The following is a 24,777-nucleotide window of genomic DNA, read 5'->3' as shown; positions in this document are numbered from 1 at the left end:
GTTTCATGATATAGGGTTTTAATATGTTGGTTTATTCCTGCTGGTATATCTGGTTACCCAGGACACTGCTAACATAACACAGCAGTACAGCTGAGGTGAATGTAAAATGCTGGAAATAGAAGAATAGAGGAAATGTAGAGGCTTTGAGAGGCACAGCTGAGAGAGCAATGAACTCTCCTCCTACACTCCTGGCTGGTAGAGAGCCTCTTTGTGTGGATGTGGATCTTGGCCAACCCCCTTCATACAGCTGAAACCCCTGAACACTTGCACATCAAACCTGAATGTGTCTCAGGCAGCCAAGATGGGTAGTCTAGCCAGTAGTGCTGACCTTATATACTGGGGACCACTCAAATTACATATTATTTTAGTGTTCATTATCTTTAGTCACAGAGCCACAACATAGACATAGGGCCTCTTTGTATCTGCCTGCTCTGTCCTTCAGTCCTCCACCACCCCCACACCTCTCTCCTCTACTGAACACATTTGGTGCTGGATTTTCACTGTTGCTGAAGACTACCAATGCATAAATGGTGGCCTTTCCCCCCCCACGCCTATTCCACTGATTCAGCTTTGGCGAGAAGGAGACATGTGCCGCCCTCCATGAATTATGTGTCTGTTTCCTCAAAATGTCACTCTGCACCAAGTAAATGTCCTCACATTTTTTGTTTTTTTTTATAGCCCATGTGACTTGTACATAATCATCCTGGCAGTAAAGCCCACTTGTGGTTAAATCCTTTTCAGCTGGAGTTAAAGTGTGACTGACCTGCCCCCCTGCTGTGTGGATGGATGGATGGTGATTAAGGGGCAGGGCAGCTGGTAATGTGCTTGCTGTGGAAGGTGATGATTGGATGTGGTTAACAGGCTGGAGGAATGCATGTGGTGAAAGGAAGACCTGTCTCTTCAAGGTAAACAATAAAAAGGCTGTGGTTACAGTCCAGCTCTGGTGTCTCTAAAAGGTCAGAGGATTTTGAAGTGAAAAGAGGGCGTTTTTATTGCCACTTGCAGGTTTTGGATAGAGGCCATGCACATAATAATGATCAACCAAGGTGCTTTTTTTTTTCCTCCCCCAGACAAATTTAAGGATGTAGGGTAACTTATATGTACCCCTAATCATTTTTGTAAAAATGTACCTTTCATTACTGCGTTAGAATGTGAAACTGCACAGTTGCAACCCCTGTAGCCCGAGGACAGGTGTAATCCATATATTCTGACATTTCAAAAAAAGAAAAATATGTGTCTAATCTGTGACAAGGTTCATCCAGGCATTAACAGGCCTGAGGCTGCATGAAATGACTCTCTCAAAGATAAGGGTTCCCCGTGACCTACTTAACCCCAAGCAGGAATGTAGCTGTGTGTGCAGAATGTACAGCTTTAAAGGGGTTCTAGGGGGACGGATGGATCATCTCCATTCACTGCAGCTTTTCCAGACCAGTGGGCATAGGGTTGTGGACATAGATGATGGCAGGGATGGCTACATCTCTGAGTGGGCTTGTTAATGGAGCTCCTGGACTGGAACTCTTTCTCTACCTAATTGTCTGTAGCGGAAATCACATGGAGTCTCAGGTGAGCCTGCCACAACTCTGTTCTGCATCGATTTGAACTCAGACTGAAATCCCAGACAGCTCCTCGTCCTGTATGTCAGCACAAATGTTGCATATATCTGTGCAAATCAATTATATACAATGCAAACTAATTTATAGAGAATTGTTTTTGTTTTTTTGCTCCTTACAAGACTTTCTTTCAGAATAAATTATTTTACATCCTCTCACATTGGCACCCCTTCTATAGAGCTCTTTCAGTGGATTACCCACATCAGCTAAAGGTTCTCAGCAGTGCTTGTTCCAGTTAGATGGCCTCTATGAATCTCATTTGAATCTATAAAACCCTCCATCAACTTCCTTTCTGCACTTTACAGTCAGTTGACAATCTAAAAGCCATTTTATATATAATATTCTAATCACCCTGCAGACATCAAGCTATGCTGTAATGTTATTGTAAAAGACTTTATGTAATAAATGTAGTGAAGGACTTTTTAAAAAACTCTTAGCATGAGAAAACCTTTGCTCGTGTCGTATTTAGTGATCTACACAAAGACGGAGAACTTGGTGTCGTAACAAGATTCTTTATTTGAGTGCAAAGTAACACAACTTTACTGGGGCCTAAATGCCAAGAAAAAACACCACCACACCCTTTATAACACTGCATGTGATAAACTGCTTCATGTGAAGTAAACGAACGGTTCCCCTCTGACCTCTCCTCTCCACGCCGCACACAGCTGTGCCGACACAAGCCCGCGTGGACTCGGCAGCTGGGCGCTAACAGGACAGCAGTTTGGCTGTAGATTGTCAAACTGGTGGTAAAGTTTACAATGGGCTCACACCTCAGGGGCCCAGAAGTGTGTGTTGTCCAGAGGAAATGATTTGAGTGGATCCAGAGGTGTGTGTGTGTGTGTGTGTGCCTGAAGAGGTCTTGGAGGTGGGGGGGCTTGTTGATGGAGGAGTTTCTTAAGTGGATCATCTCATGCCTATGCACTGAGGTCAGCTGGCACGGCTGGATCCTTTAAGAGCCTGCGTCGAGCACAGAGGAGTTTTAGAAGATTGTTTTGTTTTTCTGACAGGTTTTGTCCTTTTCACTCTTTAAGACATCTCCAGTGCTGAAATGTCAGTTTAATTCTGATAAAGTCAAAATAATACAGATGTATCTTAATGTTTCATGTTACAGACAGTAAATGGGAGACTTTTAGTTTCACTTTTGAACACCAGAATTCCCCCCTAAAACTCCTCAGTACAACAGTTTGACCTTGGCTGCCAGTGAGGAATGCAGGTTCAGCTTGTGTATGTGTATTCGGCCTATGTTGTTCACTGCGGGTTATTTACCGACCTTCAGGCTAATTATTAACGCAACATTAAAAGTTCCGTGTGAGGCGGTGTTAATCAAATCATATGAAGGACTGCTTACAGCAGGAAACCTTTGACGTGACCTTTTTTATTTTTTCTGTCAGGGAATACGAAATCAAACCAGGCCATTGGTTTCAGTGTCTAATCACCTCTGTTCTGACTCATGCTGTTTGATAATGGTCTGTGAAGACTCCAGGCCTAATCCTCTGAGGCACCCTCACATCCTCCTGTGGGGCAGCCATTCACCGGGGCCAGGTGGGGAGGAGTTTTTCCCAAGGAAATCGGTGTAAGACTCCCTCCCTGTCTCCCAGCTGCCACTGGGGGAAGGACTTCATTGCCAGAGGTTGTGAAGGGGTGTTGGACGAGGAAGCTCGGAGTGGATCTTGAGTGGCGGAAGGGTTTTATTGAGATGTAGGGAGAAGCAAGAGTTCCTCTTATCTCCTGAGTGAAACATGGCCACACACACTGTTCTCGTGGCTCTGAAGAATCAGTTAGCAGATTAGCAGTAGTCTAGAGCTGAGGCCTCCGCTATGGAAAAAGGATTTGTAGTTGGTGAGGTAACCTGTTTTTAACTAGGGGTTTTTATCAGGATACAATGCCATGGTAATTTAGACTATAAACCTAACCTGGTCTGAAGGAGATTACGGTGTTTTTTTTGTCAGCTTCTGTCCTTTGTTTAAGCTTTGTCCTTGTGCAGGCTTTAGTCTTGCTTTTAGACATTAATATTGATGTGTTTAGCTTTGATTTTTAGGTAGATTATCGCTTGATGGCAACTTTGTTTTTCTGTTTTTGTTGCACAGCAACAAGAAAGAAGGAGTTGATGTAAAATCAAGTATGCTAATCTTCACTTCCTCTGCATATCCTACATACATTTTAGTGCCTCTCACAAGCACTAAGTATTAAAGGCCTCTTTAAGCAATATCAATCTGCAATAATCTAATAATAATAATCTAATGATTCTTATATTTCTGACAGTTAAAGTAAAACAGACTCGTTGCTGCTACAGTACATGGACCAGTTGTGCTCATGGGTGCAGTTTCCTGCTTTATTCACACTTCAGACAAGTTGAAACTTATATAGACTGTGTACAATGAAATTGGCTGCTTCTGATATGACTGAGTTACAAACTTGTTTTCTTTTCTTTTAGTTAAGAATTAAGTAATAATACCTAAATCTCTAAAGCAATAAGAACATTGATTAGGGTGAGTGCAGCCAGATTATGGAAAAAAAGCTTTGTTTTCTTTATGGTATATACGTGAATACAAACTGCTAATTGTGTTCTTTGCTTGATAGTGAATTCATTAATGAGCCCATTAGGAACTCTGCTTTTCCTAGCATGTTATAACTTGGCAAATGAAAGTGATAATAAAAACATAGTTACTGCATTGCTTTAAACTGCCAGGTTCTTTATAAATGACTAAAACAAACTCTTTATTCAACAAGTTAAATTTCCCTTACTTGTGTCTCAGGTTAGTATCACTTAATTGTCCTAAGTTGTCAGACGTAATGTTAACAACTGCGAGACAGAGGCTGGTACCAGAGAAACAGAGTTATTCACAGGACGGCAGCTTTATCACCATCACTCATCCGGTTCCTGATAAGGCTGTAGAAATAGCACAAGGTGACTTTAGAGATGATTCATTGTCTGCTGTGTTCAATTTATTGTCATTTAATACATGAGTCATTATGAATCAGGCAGGAGCGTCCAAGCAAAGTTTGGTAATGGAGCAGGCAGGGACTCGCTTTTTCTTTTGGATGGTTATCCACAGTGCTTTTCTAATCCCAGTAAAGGTACTCATGCAAATGACAGTGTCCCCAGAAAGGAAACATTTAGAGGAGCTGAGGTGTTTCATAGTGGTCCGTGTGTGTAGTATTTTATCAATTTTCAAATGGTAAAAGAAAGATGCTTTTCTAATGCTAAGTGCTTCTTTTTGCTTTCAAATAAGCATTTGCATGTGGAAAACAGGCTGTGTTCCTGTTTCTTTTCTCCTGATTTGCTTAGAAAACAAAAGGCCACAAGTCAGAGTGGGTAGCGCAGGAGGGACTTTAGCGCAAACTCTTTATTTTCAGGGACACATTAACAACGTTAGCTACACTTGGGGGATTCTTTTAACTTCAGCTAAAGTAGTCATACAGGTGTGTCTCTTTGGGAGACATCTATTCTTTAAACACAAGACGCGTCCTCATTTGTCATACTGAAAGTGTCGTCATAGGAGTTGAGGGACTGAAGAGGAGATAGGAAATGTTGATTTATTGAAAAATTGGACTTTGCTCTGTGGCTCTTACTGGCTTCAACACGTCTATACGGTAAGCATTCAAATATTTGAATTTTTTTTTTAAAAAAGTGTCTTGAATTTGGCTGTGTAAGCATTTGTCAAACACAATTAAACTAGGTTACAAATAATTGTAGACTTCTTGCTGCTTGTAATATTTTCCATGGTGCAGTTTGTAACCTGCTCTGTAATCTTCTTCAGACTTTGGTTTCCTCATATTTCAAGTCAAGCAGACGTTGCATTGTGCAATGCAACCTTTACAAAGAGTTTGGTTCTTCCTGTGTTGTTGAGTCCAGACAGATTAGATATGCCGGGTACATGGACAGAGGGTAGTTTTAGGTGTCCCAGAAATAAAAACCAGAGCCTCTCTGGGCTAGAATTTGCATGGGTATCATGCTGGTTTGCATGAACTGATGGATAAATGTGAGTCTCATCATCACTGGGTTGTGTAACTATTAACTTACGTCATTGTGGCATGCTGTGGCTTATGTTAACAGAGAAGGTGATAATATTTACATGGGGGAAAAAAATGTACTGAGATATGCCCGATCATGTCTGCAGAGCTCATTGCGAGAGCATCATACCGACAGTAACATCTGTACTTTGTATGTGTCTTTGACAGAGACTGGTAAATGTTTTATACAAGTGTGTATATATGGAGGAACTCATTGTTCCCTATACAGTAGCAGCTTCTGACAGATGAAGCTTGAGACTGAGGTGATCTTGTCTATGACAGCCTTTTAGAAAGTTAATAACCAGGTGCAGAGGTTTTCATTTCAGTGTTTCCCTTCAACCCTCACATCATCCTATTAGGGACTGCATGTCACTCATATCATCCTAATGTCAGAGGCAGATGAGTTTATGAACTGTGCATTTGTTAACTGTCTGATAAGCTTGGGCTGAAATGGAAACAGACTTCTTTAGTTGTAGACTGATTAGACACAGAGCGCCTCTGTAAGCGAATGCTGTCTCTTTTCAGTAATGGCGAGACTGAAAATATACCATTAAGTTTGAGGAAGGATTGTCTTCAAATGTCTCATTATTTGAGCTGCAGCTTTTTAAGTTTAAGGAATACCTCCCTTGTTACAGATTGTATTAAGACACAGTTGAACTGCATTCAATTGTCCACTGCAGAGGATTCAAAGAGGCAGAGGGAAAAAGGGAAGTCATGCTTGTAGCATTAAAACACCTTTGTCTGTAAACGTTAACCTCAGCTTAACAGGCAAGAAGCTGGAATTTAAAGAATTACAATGAGGGGTTAGCTTTTTTCCATTTTAGGCTACAAGAGTCTGACCTATTTTAATCCATTAAGAATTGCACAGTCTCGACTCTTTGGCTTGTTGAGGTTAAGAGACTTTTTGAAATGTAGTCCAAATACTACACTATCTCAAACTCTAGCCTTGACTTGGTTAATGTTTATCTCAGTAAGGCACCAGCTGCATTGATGCTCAGCTGAAACAAAGGAGAGTGTTGTGCTGTAGCTGAGGTAGAACACTTTGTGAAACTGTGGCGTGTGAATGGCAAAATTACACTTGTGGCTTGGCTGCAATAATTTTTTTCTGGACCATACACTTAAGCTCCCTTATACTTAACATTCCCCACCAGCATTCTGTATAATCTGTGGTTTAACAGGTCTGTCCACTGAGTTGTTTAAAATGAAGAGACAGGAAATGAAGACTGTAAATGAATGCAGATATGCTAATTATACATTATAGGTAGACAGGGTGTCAAGTTTGTAATGTGTGGCTAAAAAGGAAAATTGATCTCGGCTTGCATGCATCACCGATGTTAAAAATGGATGCAACCCTTTGATCTGCTCCTTATTTACACATGGTGCGTCTCTGTGACACTTTCCACTTTAATATACAGTATATTATTACCTCTCTCAATGAAATTGGTTCTGGCTTTCTTAACAGGATCGCTGAAATGGTTATGAATGTATTCTCATGAAGGTTTTATCAGAAATGGAACTTGGCCCACCTTGGAGATCCACATTTACTGCGTTTTCCTGACACTTCCTCCCTGATGTTTAAAACTTGCACTTAAAAATCGAGCTGGTACGCAAAAATATTCGAAAGTGTAAATGTCATGCTTGTCTACCTTAGCTAGTTAACCGTTTTTTAGAAAGCATCTATTTAAACTAGTGCTCGCAGCCTCTGCTGTGGTGGTTTCTATTTAATGATTTTTCCCTGCAGGTGTTGCCAAAACATCACTGACATTTGGGCCTGAACCAAATACTCATCTAAAACACTGCACAGTATGGATGCTTTGATCTGTTTGCAGTACATGTGTAATGTTGTTTCTTTAATTGAAATCTTGTGTATTTATTCTTTAAAAGGCTTAATTTAAATGGCAGACACTTGTAAAGCGCTCCACATCTGACAACAGAGTGCCACAGTAATGGGAACGGCTTTGCCACTGTGGCTACGGATCCCTCAGAGATTAGTAATAAATATTTGCACATGCTGAAGAGACTATGTGGCACCAAGCAAGACCAGACACTCTCCCTTTGCACTGTCTGCATGATGGTTTTTCTTATTACTTAGGATATATGGAGGGAGAGATGATGTAAATGGAAATGTTACAGAGGATGCAGACTACACTGGCTTGGCTTTTGTCATCTTTGTGACAGGCTGACTGGAAACATTTTGCACTGAGTCACACAGGAGTACACATTGGGCTTATCTTAGATCAGCAGGTCATTTACATTCCTCTGCTCAGCCTCTTTCAGCATAGGTGGTGTTTGGTCCTCCAGTTTTAACCTAAAACATGTGGTAAGTGGTATCACCTACTGATAGTTCCTGCTTGTACAATCTCTGAAGTGGTCAATCAAAGCTGAGCTCCTTCTGATCTCAAGTGTGCACGCTCCAATCTGCAGATAAATCCAGAGTATTCTTACAATGCCGCTGTTTACCTTATAATGCAGTTTACTCATGCATGTTTTGTTTTGTCACTGTGGTTGTGCAAAAGAGTTGGGTTTTAGCCCATCTTTAGTTCACATTGTGTTGTTCCTCTTCCTCTTAACTTGGCAGTGTTTGCAGCCTGCTACAGAGAAGCTTTATTATAGAGGGATATTGGGTGGGAGGAAGAAATGGAAAGAGGAAGGGAGTTTCACATGCCTCACAGAGCAAGGCTCAAAACCAAAAGTACCGACAGAAGCAGCAAAAGAAGCAGATGCCTAATTCATAGCAGTGTATTGAGTGTAATAGCTCACCACTACACTCCCCTTACACCATCAACCCTGTGATTTGTCACAGAGCGTAAACAGAGCTTTCTCTAGCGGTCACCTCGTGCTTGCCAGCCCATCTGTTTCTCCCAGTGAGGTTTTGCATGGGAACGGTGTCAGTGGGAAGGCTTGGTGCAGATTGTAGATGTAGTATGAACAACATGAGCTCACTACTGAGTCATGGAAAGTTTCAAGATGCAAAAGAGGCGCGTCTGTGTGTGTGTGTCTGAATAAACCAAAGGTGGCTTGACTTTTCAAGTGAAACCCATCCAGTGCACATCACTTCATAAATCACTAACTTTATGTTCTTCCCATGCTCTGAGATGAAACGTTTGACTTGCTTAATATTATTTCTTAAACGGTTTCATGTTCTGTGCTGGGAAATAAGTGAAGTCAGGAAAGGTGAATCAGCATGGTTGCAACATATTTTTGTTTCTAAAACCTTGGGATTATCTTGCATCTGTTGTTGCACATCTACTGATGGAGATATGCAAGTTGAAGCTTGTCATCACTCATGTAGAAATTTTCAAGCTCGTGACATAAGTGGCTTTTTTTGGGTGGGTTGTATCGGCACCATATTATGCTCTCCATCCACACGCAGTATGACCTAAGACATTAATTATCACTTGATGATTTGCCTCCGTAGATTTCCGTTTATTAGTCTGGAGTTGAACTGCTTGACAAAGCTGTGTTTCTTTAGCTTGGCAAACTGTTTTGACCTCTTTACTCTCTAAATATTTAAGGAAATGGAGCTCTCTGCACAGTGGCCATTCTCACCCTGCTATGATTTCATATGTTTAGGAAACATTTGTGAGGAAAATTCCCCATCTGGCCAGGAAGAATGTGAAACTGAATATGGATTCCAGTTCTCTTAAATTCAGTCATGGTTCTATAAAGATGCATAAACAAAGCTCCTGGTCCCCTTACCCCCCCCCCCCCCCCCCTTTTTTTTTTTTTCTCATGAGTTTTTCCCCTCACTGTTTTTCCAAAGTTCAGTCTTCAATAGTCCGGAGAGCGAGGAAACGGCTGGGCTTTTCATATAATATGTGGCGTTGTAATTGGGCCGTGTCAGTAATGATCTGAGTGAGGCCTTTTACTGTAAGCCACTCCTGTCTTAGTCTGGGAGTGGAAACAGAGTTATGTATTGATTCTTGGATAGTAGTCTGTTCAGTGTTACTTAAACATTCATTGATTTACTTTTATCTGACATTGTCCAAAAATGGGACTCATGCAGTTGGATCCTTCTTTATTCACTTCCTTTATGATGATCTGTTTTGTGACATATTGTCTAAGGTAATTGTCATGAATGTCTGTTACTGAAACAGCGTTTTTATGGCTGCATGTATGAGAAGGCGTAATATAACGACTAATGAGGAATATCGATGCTGTACAGCCATTAGTAGCTGCATTGAATCCCTATAAGGCCTATGCTGTTGTGGGTGGCATCACTGTTTTTATTTCCCTTTTTACCCCGGTGTGTCTGCATAGCTCTACAATAATGAGCTAAATTCAAGCTAATGCATACTAAAGACCAGGTACTTGTTACTGAACTGCAGAAAAGAGAAGCAGAAGGCTTGTTTCTGTAGATTGATTATAAACTATCAAAATAAGAAAACGGTGCACGCCTACAATGGAAAAATGCCATCTATTGCAGGAGCATTGCGGGGAAGCCATATACACTTACAGTGTATTGAAGTATGTTTATGGAGCCATTGTTCTTGTGCTAATAATTACTCTGCATTTACACTGCACTGCTAAACAGACTTACCATAGTGGTTTCACATAGTTGTGGCTATATCATAGATTTAACTGTATTATAGCTTGAGCTGTAAGACAAGCAGGAGCCAACAGTAAACGGTTGGTTACAGGGCAGAGTCCATGCATCTAAATGCATGAAAATGTTAGAATCCTATCAATAAAGGCAAAAAGTTGCACATTAGAATATTCCAATGTCCCTTAACCAAAATAATAATAATCGAGCATACATTATAGATGAAGACCCTTTTAATTTTTGACATTGTCTGCTTTTTGCTTATAGGTTTTACTTTTTTAAATTTCTCAAATTTATGTCAATGTTTCTCTCACCTGTTCCAGAATCTCCTCAGTTGTCCTCACCCCTCTCCAACAGTGACCATGTCCAGGGAGGCCTCGATTTGGGTCCATACTATTGCAACCAGGTATGCATGGAGCCACTGGATGGAGAGGGTGAACGTCCAGTGAGCCTGGTGTCCTCCCTGTCCTCTGGTTCATCCCGTGATAGTCACAGTCTTTTCGGGAGCACAGCAGTCCTTCCTTCCTCCACCACACCGCCTATTCCAAGTGAAGAGGACATAGATTTGGAGCTGAGCCCAGCTGAAGGCACCAGAGAGCAGGCTGGGAACCAGAGTCCCACCCTTTCAGGTTCTAGACATCGCTGGCAGGAACAGCTGGAGGCCAGGTTGATCACCAGCCAGTGGAATAACAACAACGGCACGGCCAACAGGAAAGCGACTGGTGAAATACTTCACATCCCCTGTTCGCCTGTCGTCGCGGATGCCATGGCGCCCAACCCAAAGCTGACCTATGTGGACCGGGTTGTCATGGAGATCATGGAGACGGAGCGCATGTACGTCAAGGATCTGCGCAGCATCGTAGAGGTGAGTGGATGTCAGGGTTTTTCCCCTTAAGCCAAGTATTCAGATTGAGCCAACGATTTTAAATTATAGCCACTAAATCATCTGAGCTTAAAGCTCATATTTGATTTGGATTAACAAGCAGCTATGACCTCATGTCTGCATCACCTTTTAGTGGCGATTTGATGAATTTGAGCAGCCAGGAACCAAAACACGGACAACTGAGTCAGTGGCTGTTGAAAGCAAATAATGCCTACTGTGTTCCCTACAAATAGGTCTGGTACTTGAACAGGATCCATTCTGATTTTCCTCTTTTCCAAACAAATCAGCCAGTTGACAAAAAATGTGCCAGACATCTGGCGGCTGAAGGCTTTGTTTAGAGATTTCTAGTTCATAGAAAGGAGGACCGTTAAACAGTTTATGGTAGAGTTTTAGTGTTTTGTATAAACTATTCTGTATATTTACAGTGCAGTGAAGGCTTACAGCCTACAGCCTGGGATTATGTAGTATGCTCATATGTGGAGTCAGAGTGGGAAACAGTGCAGGTCTTTCATGGCAGCAGGAATCTTGGGCTCTGTGATCTTTGTTAAAGATAGTGGAAACCTCATCTCAAAGATGTGAAGCGTGGAAAATGAGCCAGGGATGATTTTACCACTCAGCAGGCCACTTACGTCTTATCACTCTTTCTACCTTTGTAGTCTGGAAACAGCTTCCCGACAGAAATCTCCCCAGTTCTCAGTTTGTCCTGGGTGGGGAAAAAAACACAAAAAACAGGAGCAGTGTGTTACCGTGTCACTGCACGGACTGTAATGCCTTTAACAGGTGAGCCATTTCTGACACTGAATGGCAGTAAAACAGTTAGCACCTCCTCACTTTGCGCCAGACTGTGTCTGGCGTCTTGCATTTACTGTGGGAGGGAGTGCTGCCCCTGCTGTAGCTTAAATAATGACGTGCTCTCGACAAACACTTCCAGGACCTTAAACTCTTTCAGTTGACAGGAGCAGAGTCAGTGAGACAGACTCTGCTGCAAGATCTAGCCTAGTCTGAAGTGTCAGGCCTCCCCAGCCAACACAAATATCTCTATCTTTGCACCAACAGAAGAAATAACACACATGTGAAAAGAGATGTCGGGCTATAGCGTGGGAAAATAGTCATTCCATGATTACAGTATTGCTTCACTTACTTTTTTTTTTTTTTAATCCTATTCTTACTCAAAGCCTTGGATTCGACGGGCCCATAACACTTCTTTTGGCATTGTTTAATTTCATGCTAAATCAAAGCTCTTGCCTCATACTGACACGCAGCTGTTACACATGGACATCCTTGCTTTTTATCTTGCCATTTATCTCTCTGACTCTTAAAGCCATCACTCTGTCCTTTCATGAGATCATTTTTAGAACAGCTGTTTGACCCCGGCTGGTTTCGCTTAGCCAGATATATTCCCAACACTTGTCCAGAACACACCCAGAAAGATCTTTCAGCATTTTATTCGTAAATGTGAAAATTAGCGATTCAAACAATGAGTGTTGCAATTAAATGTAGGCGTCCCTGTTCTATTAGCGAGAAAAAGCAACTTCTAGCACTATAAGCTACAGATGGCATTCACTAAATTAAATCTCACAGCACTCTGTCGGCTCGGAGTGAGCATTGCTATTGCAGCACAGGAATTCTCCATCAGTGGTGTGCAGCAGTTCATTCAGTAGTGTGATGTGATGACTGTTCTCCTAATCTGTGCCGTCCAGCAAGCCTGCTAAGTATGTCTGTATTTACACCACATCATCAGCGAGGCTTTGCCGTGTGCGCACAAGCTCTTTACTGGTATGCTCCGTATTTAGTAAATGCTTATGTCTGTGTTTGACTATCGTTAATTTTCCCCTTCGCCTGTTTTGAGTTGTTTTCTTTCCACACGAGTGTGTAATTGACAGAAAAAAAGGGTAATCAGCCAGATGTTGGCATGTTTGGCTTTAGTACTTTTTGATATTTTTAACTAGTTTGAATACTTTTTATGTCCAGAGGGAACAGGCTGTACTGATGTTTCTAGAATGGGTACTGCAGAGCTTCTTTCAGAGTCACGTTGCTCCCTGGTCCACAGAACAAGTCCTTAAAAGGATCCTTGAACTGTCTCATAACTGATTTATGAAATAATAATCCTGCTTCTGTAGCTCAGGAAGATCTGACACCCCACTTGTCTTTTTACACACATTAGAAGAAATGTTATAGCCCTAAAACTGCAGCAATCAGCTGCACTAAACAAATGTCATCATCACTCAGTGCAGAGGATGTGAGAAGGCAATGAGAGGAAAATGTATATGCATGTTCCCTCTGCTGGCAGGAATTTGGAAGTGCATGTCTCTTTCTTAACCATAAACATGTAACCACATTTTAAGGAGTTTTCAGATATAACTTCCCCTCTTTACTGTTTTTTCAGGATTACTTGGCTCACATTATCGATATAGGCAACCTTCCCATACGGCCAGAACAAGTGTGTGCTCTTTTTGGAAACATAGAGGACATCTACGAGTTCAACAGGTACATATAACAAGTCTGTTTTGGGTATTTTTATGCAGTCATTTTGTGCAAGGAATGTTTTGTACACTTTCATTATGCTATTGGATAATGGAGCATTTCATGAAAGTTAAAAATGGCTGACCCTTGATGAATTTTTCTTCACATGCTGCTTATATTTTATTGAGTCATTCAAACCGGATGCAGGGAAAACAAAGGAACAGCTCGCACAGCAGTAAAGACCCGACTGCAAATATCCGAAAGCGGCGGAAATAGAGGTGCAGCTGGCTTTACATTTCGACATCTTATGTCAGCAAGTGTTCGCGGCTGACCGCGCTTGCCTGCCAAAACACACATTAACATTGCTCTCTCCTCTCATGGTGAGGAGCCTCCCTGGTAATGCCAAAGCTATTATAAAGAAGGCTGCAGTAGTTATTACATCTTAATCAGTCTAATTTTACAGATTTGTAATTGATGTTGTGCCATTGTATCGAGGCCTGACTTGCACTGCATTGTGAGGGCTTTGCTTTCGCAATATATAAACAGTGATATTAACTTTAATCATATAAATCCTTATATCAGCTTTAGCACTAGTGCCATATGTTTATGTGCAAAAGGGGGAAACCAGCTTTTATTTTTCTGGATGAACGATATACAGAAATTCTGCTTACTTTGGATGCTGTACTGCACATACTGTAAAAAAGAAACCCGACTCTAACGGTTATTTACTTTGCTGTAGTCCAGTCTCTTGCTTAGCTTTACAATATTCTGAAAGTCATAAACTCTTATTTGACATTGGGAGTTTCTGATAAACAGTCTTTATTTCATCCAAGAATCTGTACTTCTTTGGGGCACTTAACATTCTCTAAATATTGTTAACCAAGCAATCATGTGGTATGAACAAATATTGACACTGTGCACATAATAAATCGTAACACTTTTCTCATTGAACCAAGAACACGCTGGCACGTTCCTTTGAAGTCAGTTTCAGTCAAAGATTTGCGGCACTTGAAAATGCGTTGTGCTGCGTGCATTAAAAATAGTTCATGCTTGACTTGTGATGATTAGTGATGACTTTTTTTTCCCAACAGTTTTCCATTGTAATTGAACATTGAAGTACATTTTCAGCACTAGAGAAATGAGTCGTACTGCAGTAAAGCGCCTGTATTTCTTTATTTTATTTCATTTTTTTACTGAGTTGGTGTTACAGCTTGTAAAAGTTACAACTACAACTCAGGGTTTGTTTTGTGACCTGAATAAAACACATTTTTGATTGGACTGGTGTTATGTTCTCAATCCAGATATGTATACACTCACCTGTTTAACAGTGTATGGCTCCCTCTACTGGTATTTTTTCCCCTCTAAGAAAGATCAAAAACTCCTTGAGGTTCATGTCATTATGTATTAAGTTCTTGCTGGTTACCTATTCCTTAATAGTTGTTAATTAATACGGTTTCAGTGTTCCCGATTGACACTCATCTATCACATATTGTTGCTTCCTGCATTTCAGTGAGTTGCTGGAGTCTTTGGACATGTGTGAAAATGATCCCGTGGCTATCGCTCAGTGTTTTGTAAATAAGGTAAGCACAACAATCTTGCACTAATTAAAGCGATATCAGCTCCCCAAGCAATGCACATAAGTAATATTTACGACTGGTCTGTGTTTCACCAGAGCGAATACTTTGAAATCTACACCCAGTATTGCACCAACTATCCCAAGTGAGTAACTAAGACGAGATGTTCTTCTCATATATTAAATTTTTTTATTTTCCTGTTTTGGTGTGGAATGCTTTAAGGGAATCTATCATTTGAACTAAAAGGTTAAGTAAATAAGTATCTGTTGCCTCATAAAGCGTGGTGTTTGCTATCATGTAACCACATGAATCTGTGGATGTTTAAACTGCAGCTTGGCTTGTTGGCAAAAACGCTCACGAAGCAGTAATTCTAGTTTTTGATATAACAAGCTTTAATGGTATTGATGGATGTCGCTCTTTGCCGTCCAACAGCTCAGTGGCAGCACTGACCGACTGCATGAGGAGTAAAACTTTGGCCAAGTTTTTCAGGGATCGACAGGCCGCTCTGAAGCGCTCCCTTCCTTTGGGCTCTTACCTCCTAAAGCCAGTTCAGAGGATACTGAAATATCACCTGCTGCTTCAGGTACAGAATCTCCTCAAGCGTCATTTTGGTTGACTAAAATGTTTCTTCAGTAAATTGTCTGATTTATGATTAAATAATTAAAAAACAAAAAACAAACTGTAAACAAATGTTTCTTGACCTCTTTCTTCAATTTTATATTACTTATTAATCTAGGTCCAAAAAATGTTTAGGTATGAATGTACTGTAACTTGACCAAACCTCAACAGAAATTTATTTCTTTTTAATATTTTTGATCACTGCTAAAGGAAATTGCAAAGCACTTTGACCCAGACGAGGAGGGCTACGAGGTCATTCAGGAGGCCATAGACACCATGACAGGGGTTGCTTGGTACATCAACGATATGAAGAGGAAGCACGAACACGCTGTCAGAGTGCAGGTCAGATGAGATTCCTTTAAAATACTTGTGAAGAGTTTATGTCATTGCCATGTGGAATAAACGGTACAGGTTCAGTGAAGGTGCTTTTAAAATGTAATGATTCTGTAACTCTTCTTATTCGTTTATCAATTCATTTCATATATTTGCTTTTCTCAACAAGGCTGCCTCCTGTGACTTCCATCTCTTGCATGAGCGATTTTTTTTTTTTTTTTGAGCGCCAGTGTTCAAAGTATCTCCCACGGCACATCCTTCTGATTTCAACTTGAATACTTTTCTCATGTTGTTTTTAATTTAAAGTGACAATAGCTTTTAATGATTTCCTTGGTTTAAGGTATGAGAAATAATGGATCCTTTGGACACAGAATCCTAGTTCATATTCACTGTACCTATCCTGGCGTGGTTTTCTGACAAGATTGTTTTATTTTATTACAAGACATCAAGGTTGCCTCCACCTTAATTAGATTAGAAAATGCATGGCTATTTTTCTCACCACAGGGATTTTCAAAAATGCCTTCTACTGTGAGAACAGTTCAGTAAGATAAGAGGAGTACTAAGTCTGTAAGAGGAACTTTGACAGTTCACTGTCATCTTGCTTTTTGTTTTAAATCTGTTCGCAGACAGTCCACCAAGAGGCATTTGAATAATCAGGTGCAGCTCAGTGCTTGCAGTTTTAGGAGGCTAACTCAGAAGACCACCTATCAGTCATTTAGATGGAGATGAAACTGTATTAATCCCTCTGGGAAATTCAGTATTGCAAAAATGTCCCAGTGGACACACATCACCTGTAGTCAGTTCACTCTGTGTTTCCATTGTACAGGTGTTGTATGAGGACTAAAAATAACAGCCAGCTCCATACATACATATATATATACACTTAAAGGGTGTGTACTAACATGTTGATCTTCAGGAGATCCAGTCTCTTCTGATCAACTGGAAGGGGCCTGACCTGACCACCTACGGAGAGCTTGTGCTAGAGGGCACCTTTCATGTGCTAAGGGCGAAGAACACCCGCACTCTCTTCCTCTTTGAAAAGATGCTCCTTATTACCAAAAAAAGAGGAGAACACTATGTCTACAAGATCCATATCTTGGTACGTTTTTGTTATATTATTTGAACAAAGTTAAACACTTTGAAAATGGGGGGGAAAGGTGAGTTTTGTCTGGTGGAGTTGAAAATAACCAATTTATCTGCTGCAATATTTAATATGAGCACTCCTGTTTGTAACAAAATATATATGCCTGGAAATGAGCATAACTCATGTCCACTTTAATTAGATTTTTTTAATTAGAAAGCAAATTAAGAGATAATGAAGTACACTTGGTGTAGCCCTTCTCTTCATTACTGCATTCTGTGGTTCCAGTGCTCCACCCTAATGCTACTTGACAGTGCCAAGGATCCCCTGCTCTTCAGTGTTATCCACTTCAAGCGTCCCAAGCAGCCTCACACAGTGCAGGTAAATGAAAATAGAATCATTATATAGATGGAGAGAAAGAGATGCATGGATGGATTGTATCTGGTGCATCTTTATTAATGTAAATGACTAAAGCAAGTGCTTGTTGATCCAGGCCAAGACTGTAGAAGAGAAGCGTCTCTGGGCCCATCACATCAAGAGGCTCATACTTGAAAATCACAGCACCATCGTTCCACAAAGGGTAAACAACATCATCCCTCACACTGATTTTTTTTTTTTCCTTTTCCTTATGAAGAGGCAGCTTTTCCTGAAACATGCTGCCTTCTTTTTACAGGCAAAAGAAGCCATTCTGGATAATTCAAACTGTAAGTGTTACAATTAAAGTAACCAATATGGACAGGGTGTGTTTTCAGTAGTTTAATATACAAAAAAGACATCTGTGTGGAGAAGATTGTTGTAGTAATCGGAGTATAATAGCATATCCTTCTGCTGCTCAGATCTGGGGAAGTACCAGTATAGCCCTGAGAAGCTGAAGAAGGTGGAGTCCTGCCAGCCTGATGACTTCCATCTCGAAGGAAGAAATGGGAGAAGGAGATCAGGTATAAGAACCGATTTTAAATCTGAATACAAAACCTTTGGTCTTTGTGTAGTTTTTGTGATCATTAAACCACCAGCTAGACTCTTAGTAAGCTCTCCCATTTTTAATCCTCTTTTTAGAGCCAGCCAAACAAATCAGAAGAAGCACAAAAGGTTGGTGTGTGTGTGTGTGTGTGTGTGTGTGTGTGTGTGTGTGTGTGTGTTAAATTGCTGGATGCTGAGTAAGATTTAGGTGCAAAAGGTGCAGATTCATTACCAGTGTTGAGAGTTTCATCCATATTCTGCCTCTTCATTGGTCCAGCAGCCCCACGGCCTCCTACCATGATTATTTTGTGTCTCCATTGCACTTCTGCTTTGTTCTCTTTCAAAGACACCTGGAAAACACATCAAAGACGCACATTCACTCCCACCCCCACTCCACCTCACTATAATCCATTTAATTATATGCCACATTGGTCAGAGGCTTTGTTATACACAGACTCTTTTCAGTAGTCAGATTCGGCCCAGCCCTTAGATCTGTGCATCTTCACAGATTCTGACTGACCATTTCCAAAGAGAAATTCTCCCTATTCTTGTTCTCCTTTGCTCCCAGACCTGATCTGTTTTTGAACCAGTGTAATGAAAAAGCAATTTTCATGTCAACCTTCTCATCAGGGTGAGGGAGGAGGTCATCACGTACTGGTTAATTGCATCATGTCCGGCTTTACAGTCTGAGAACAAGATGCTGCTTATCAGTATTTATCTAATCACAGGGCCTCCCTTAAGTCCGGGCCAGTCTAACAGCTACCTCACTCAGTTCCCATTTGTGAAGACAGAAATTGTCCTGATTATACAAGATGTACGTGGTATTCAGGTCATTTTGGCTCATAATGTTGGACTGGCATATACTTTTTTCATTGTCGTTAACATTCTCATTTGTTCATCTCTCGGCTCCTCTGTGGTTTTGTTCTCCACGCAGCTGTTTTGAAGGTGAGTGTCTGAAATCCAAATGCAGTCATTTAATAAGCCTTTTCTGTCTGTTGTAGCAAAGTGGTTTATTTAGGTCACTGGGCTGTGGTGAGATGTGGTTTAATCTGTTTTTGAGTCAGCAGTTCAAACTTTGTTCTAACTGAAAAAGAAAATCAAATAAAAATGAGATTTCTAATCTTCACAAAACGTACTTAACCTAGATTTGAAAAACATAAATAAATCACATCTCACCTAAAGCTAAAGCTGCTTTATGGTAATTTCATCCCATTTACAGCTTTGCAATCACAGCATTGCTCTAGCACTGGCCTTGCAATAACAAACCACATGTCCATGCCTTCACGCTACAGCACGCAGACAGTGAGGGGGCACTGCTGGGGGCTAGATGCTCCCTTCAGCCGGCCACTAGTGTCAGTACGCTGACCTCCAGTCTAGGGGAACCCCAGGCTGAGCGCCCGTGTGTGGAGGATCTAATGCTGAGAAGAGACTCTCTGGAGGAGCTAAGTCCTACTGACAGGGACCCGAAACAGGGCTATTTACCCAGTGAGGGGGGGCTGGAGCCAGAGAAGGCTGTGGAGGAGCAGGATGTGGAAGATGGGGAGAGCTACAAGGAAGATATACTGATGGGAGACGACCAGGTAGCCGACTTTGCCAGCTCAGTGCTCGCAGCCATCTCCTGCTGGCACTATAGAGCCAGGTCTTTGCTTTCTACTCACTCCACAACGGTGAGGGTTTCAGCCACCCACGGGTTTCCCATTTCCTGCTCCATTCCACCAGCTTACCAATATTCACTGCCACTCATTCTCCCACGCTGGCTCTCATCCCTATCACTTTTTTTTCCTTCCTTCATAAATGGAACTAACACCTGCTACCAATTGCACTGTCCACACTGAATGCATTGGGTTAAATTTTTGCTATCAAAGAACATCAACTGAAATCCTGTCAGTCGGATCATAAAGAACAATTTGAGGACTTGGGTGAAACCTAAGTCATACCTTGTGCATGTCTTTGCCTGTGTGTGTTTTGTTTTTTTGCTTTAGACTTTTGTGTCCTCTCACTGTGCATGCACTCCTGTTTTATCATTTCCTCCTCTTGCTACAAGGTGCTGGATTTCATGATGAATGTTAAAGCGAATGATGTTGAGAGCATGCTTACATTTGCATTTGAACCACTGAGTCAGTGTGCTCTGTTTAAATGTTGTTTGACTTCAAAGGTTAATGTAGCCATCTGATTAAACGAACATTATACGAGCAAGCGCTTTGCCCTTTTGATAATCATATTTTCTAATCATATTTCCCCTTTGAACTTTCATAATTAGAAAGCCTTTGTTAAAGTTAATTGTTGTAGCAACATTGTTCCCAAATGTGACAGTGCACATCATTTCAATAGGAATAAGGGCTTCATTCATTTCATTTTTAAAAAAAGCAAAAGACAAGATTGATTCCATGTTTTGCCTTTTCAGGATGATCAGAACGAAGATATTGCTGAGCTGAAAACTCTGACAAGAGAGGAGGTGGAAAAACATGAGGCTGATGCTCTGAAAGAAACTTGCAGCTTGCAGGTAACTGATAAAGCCCAGTATACGGTTTATACACCTATTAAACCCGATTTCCATACATGTCTCTGAGGCCACACGTAATGTGTATTAGGTCTATTAAAAAGTATCCATCTGTCCTCATTTTGATAAGCTTATTTTAGCCATTGTATATTTTGAATGAGGCTCTCAGTCTATTATCTGTTATTGTTATATCTCTGTGAATGAGAGCGAGCGTATTTAATAATACATTACACAAATAACCTGGTTTCCTATTTAATAGCTGCCCTCTGCCGTCAACATAGTCTCTATGCTACATGTAAATTATGCCTGGAGTCATATTAATGCCATATGTAGCCCCGGTAGTTAAAATTCCTCACACGTACTGTTGTGCTATGGTAGGCACTCTCACTGAGAAAGGCAACATTGGATTTAGATGCCGGTTACAGTTCAAGCCTGATTCTCATAATTGGTAACTTTGCGGGGGGGGGAAGGTTTCTTCAGCCAAGCAGAGTGCAGGTTATTATTCTTCCTAACCTTATCTGCACCACACAGCTCCAAGCTGCACCTCTTGCAATTGCAGACACTCCAAAAGAGCAGGCAGCACCTGGAAATAAATTCAGATTAATGCCAGGCTGGGGTGACATCAGCAATATGAACACTAGTACAGCCGCAAACAATGTAATAGTGAACTCGCCAGGATCCAGTAAAGAGTCATTACAGACAGCTGCAAATGGCCTTTGCAGTTTTTAACTACACTTGGATTTTTGTACAGACATGGATCCCTGTGATACATCTCAGCTGAGCCTAATGAGGTCATTTACAGTACAGTGCAAAAGTCTTGAGTCGCCCTGATTTATATTTTGCTTCCAAGGAGGCAGACATTCTTCTAATTGTTTTAAAGGCTTTCTGAAGTCTTTCTTTGGACATTGGCTGCTTTTTCATTTATTTTCAGTCGATTCTTTGTACATGACCATTTTCAAAGGAGTCTATTGGATTTTTTTTCTCCGTTGTTTAACCACTTAAAACTGGAAAAATGATAAGAAAGATGTGACATTTTTGCCATATACTATATTTCCACGTATATTTGCACGTTTCAATAAACTGCTGCACCCGTTTTCCATTTTCCTAGCAAAATATAAAGAGACCTTTTGCACAGCGCTGTACATGCATCATAAGTTGTTTATGCATTCAACTATTAAGATTACTGTAAATAGCACCATTAAGCTTAGATTGTTTGTTATTAGAAAGTGTCATTTTACTGTAAAACAAAACTTGTGTCATGTTTCAGGTCAGTATGCAGGAGCCGTGCAATCTAGACTGTCTTCCTCAAGTAAATGAGAGCAATCAGCTGGAAGAGGATCGCTTCCAGTGCCCTGAGTCTCCTGTGACCCCCTCAGAACAAGAAACGGAGACCTCAGGACCTCAGGATAGCTCAAGGGAAACTGGAGAGGAAGAAGAAGGAGAGAGTGATTCCTCTGGTCTTCAAGTGGAGGAGGCGAGTGTACTGACCAATGGAGAGCTCTCAGAAGAGGAAGAGGAGGAAATTTCGGGTAACGAAAGCATCCTACCTTCCTCTGTGCTAGACCAGGCGAGTGTGATAGCTGGACACTTCAGGGGCAGCCTATCTAGACGGAGCAGTGTAATGTCAGAGGACATGGGTTCACTTGTCTGCCCCTCAGAGTCTGTGGATGATGATGCCGTCCACAGCCCTTCAGCTTGCATGGATTTTGAGAAACAGACCCAAATGCTGCTCAGCTCCTCAGCAGAGCTGAAAACTAGCTCAGAGGCTAATCGGTCAGTTCCTGTGCGTGAACTTGGGCTGAATGAAGGGGAACGCAGGTCTACGCTCTCCAAACAAGATCGCCTCCTCATCCACAAAATTCGACAGTACTACGAGCACGCTGAGCACCAAGATGCTAACTTCAGCATCAGGCGCAGGGAGAGTCTGTCTTATATTCCAGCAGGTCTGGTCAGGAACTTGAGCCAACAGCTTAATGATAATCCTGCTCCTCAGGAGAGGGCCGTCCCAGCTCTTAGGAAAGGTCTCTCTCAGAACAGGCCTACATCTTGGTCTGTGTTTGACCTTCCTGGATTACAAACAAGTCAAAACACTGGAAATTATCTACCACAGAGATCAGTCGAGGCCCAGGCTAGTTGTAACAGCATTTCAGACAATTCAGGCACAGAAGAGGAATTCAGGCCTTCATCAGAAATGCTCAAGGTTTGGCAAGACATGGAAAATGAGGGACAGAGCCAGGAAGCCCAGCAGGATGCACAGGAGAAAGTTAGTGAGTCATTATTAGAAGTGGCACACCACAGCTCTGATACTTCAGATGCTAAAACCGATAAGCAACCACCTCAGGTTCTAGACGAGTCTGAAATGAGCACCGCTTCCAATACCCTCTCCACGTTGTCACCTATCCCAACTTGCCAAGCAGTGGAAGGAGGATCTGGTCAGGGCTCCGAGACCCCGGTGTTTCAAGAGATCGGTAAAGACAACCAAGGTCAACTACCTAAGATCATTAGCTTCCGAACAAGCATGGATGACGACCAGATCCTTCAAGACATGGGAAAGATGAAGAACAAGGTGTTCCAGTTGGCTCGTCAGTACAGCCAGCGCATTAAAAATAACAAACCCGTTGTCTGGCAGAGGAGCCGAGAAACTGCAAACCAGGAAGCCTTCAGGGACATGCCTGCTGTCCACGAGGAGAAGCTGCAGCTTAGAAAAAGGGGTAAATAGGATGCAAATCATTGCTCTTTTTCTTTTAAAGTACCCTAGCACTTTGACTTGTGTGCAAAGAGACCTGAAAGGCATTCTTTGTCTGTTTTCTGTGTGTATGCAGGTAAACCAAGCCTAAGATTGCCCACGAATGTTTGCAGTCAAGCAGTTATCCCTGAACTCCATTCTCCAAGTCCAGTCCTGACTCCCAGCTCTGGAGCCAGCTCCCAGAGCACAATTACCTGCCCGCAGAGCCCGGAGATGGAGACCTTCCATTGGCCTGATGTTCAGGAGCTGCGCTCCAAATACTCGGATGCATCCCACTCCTCAAAAATAACCCATAGCTGCACAGTCCTGAGTGGGATGGACAGGTGTAATGGCTGTGAACATAAATACAGTAGCTCCTCAGATCTTCGTAGGTCTGTGACAGACCCTGACACACTTCGAAAGCAATCTGAAACCACACGCAGTGACGGCTCCGTAGTAGAAGACTGGCCCCCACACCAGAAACGCTCTCGACTCTATCCCCTGCTGTGCAGGTGGAAATCTTTGGACCATATGCCTGTGTCTTTACCCCTTCATGAAGTACAGAACCTTCAGGAACCTGCCAGGACCTGCCTTAAGGTCAGCCAAGCACAAGAAGGAGATAACCTCTGTCCAGAGGGCGTAGACAGTGCAGCAAAGTCTGATCTCCTGAGTTCAGGGAAGACCTCAGAGAGCAAACTTGTGAGAAGCTTACGAGAGAAATTCCAGAACTTAAGCACAAGTTCATGAACATGTGATTTATGTACCGTATATTTTTATTAGAATTTTGAAACATTATCTGACAAATATCTCATACTTGTCCCAACACCCATATTTCATGTTAATTCTCTTAAAAGAATGCAACTTTGTGACTGTGCAGTGTTTTTACTATCGGAGACACCCTGACATGATCGCAGCACGGTGTGACACCAGAGACATATTAATGGCTATTGTCTTCTTATAAAATATGAATTACAATATTTACACACTGGGTAAATGTCTGCACAAAGTCTATGTAGAAATGTGTATAAAATCTCCTGTGTGAAATGGGAACTGGTTGTACTTTATTATATCCATGTTTTTGGTTCCCAATGTTAGTGATTCTCGCTACAGTCAGTATAGCAATATTTCTGTGTAACTGTCAGGGAAGCTCTGACTGATGTCAGCTCTGCTATTAGCACAGCCTGTGTCCAAATACCAAAGATTGCTGCCATTTTTTGTTACTTTTGTTTTTAGCAACTGATCCTAGCAGTCGTTTGCTTTGTCATTTACTGTAGCTGCTTCTAAAACGTGTGAAACATCACTGGAGCTTTAGCGTTCTCAGCAAGTTGTATATTTTCTTAAACGTTATTTATAAAACTGTATATTTGGGAAATTTTGGCCTCTTGTAAATACTAATAATGCACTGTTTCATACTCTGTTTCCCATATTTTGAATAAAAACAGAAATGTCTTTGTCAGTTATTGGTAAATGTGC

The 24,777-nt window shown here is 41.5% G+C and overlaps 1 protein-coding gene across 5 annotated transcripts in view; it reads left to right on the top strand.

Annotated features, from left to right (window-relative positions):
* Nucleotides 1–24,760, top strand: part of LOC113012371 (pleckstrin homology domain-containing family G member 3-like) — a 30,359-nt gene extending 5,599 nt beyond the window's left edge. For 2 of the 5 annotated variants that reach the window (XM_080294231.1, XM_026152517.2), the window contains 17 exons: nt 10,491–11,032; nt 13,437–13,537; nt 15,024–15,093; nt 15,186–15,232; nt 15,520–15,670; nt 15,916–16,047; nt 16,955–17,137; nt 17,408–17,500; nt 17,613–17,699; nt 17,793–17,823; nt 17,956–18,057; nt 18,176–18,208; nt 19,014–19,024; nt 19,372–19,746; nt 20,484–20,582; nt 21,847–23,290; nt 23,402–24,760. In XM_080294231.1, coding sequence (XP_080150357.1) covers nt 10,580–11,032; nt 13,437–13,537; nt 15,024–15,093; nt 15,186–15,232; nt 15,520–15,670; nt 15,916–16,047; nt 16,955–17,137; nt 17,408–17,500; nt 17,613–17,699; nt 17,793–17,823; nt 17,956–18,057; nt 18,176–18,208; nt 19,014–19,024; nt 19,372–19,746; nt 20,484–20,582; nt 21,847–23,290; nt 23,402–24,051 — 4,062 coding nt within the window. In that variant the 5' untranslated portion in view covers nt 10,491–10,579 and the 3' untranslated portion in view covers nt 24,052–24,760. Of the gene's footprint in view, nt 1–741; nt 906–5,184; nt 5,205–10,490; nt 11,033–13,436; nt 13,538–15,023; nt 15,094–15,185; nt 15,233–15,519; nt 15,671–15,915; nt 16,048–16,954; nt 17,138–17,407; nt 17,501–17,612; nt 17,700–17,792; nt 17,824–17,955; nt 18,058–18,175; nt 18,209–19,013; nt 19,025–19,371; nt 19,747–20,483; nt 20,583–21,846; nt 23,291–23,401 lie in introns of those variants that run through there. The other 3 variants (XM_080294230.1, XM_080294232.1, XM_026152518.2) reach the window with 3 other exon arrangements.
* Nucleotides 24,761–24,777: the final 17 nt, after the last annotated feature.

This window comes from Astatotilapia calliptera, chromosome 19 (genome assembly GCF_964374335.1).
Source record: "Astatotilapia calliptera chromosome 19, fAstCal68.1, whole genome shotgun sequence".
Classification (NCBI taxonomy): Eukaryota; Metazoa; Chordata; class Actinopteri; order Cichliformes; family Cichlidae; genus Astatotilapia; species Astatotilapia calliptera.
Note: the sequence above shows the minus strand (reverse complement) of the source record. Positions and strands in the feature narration are given on the sequence as shown.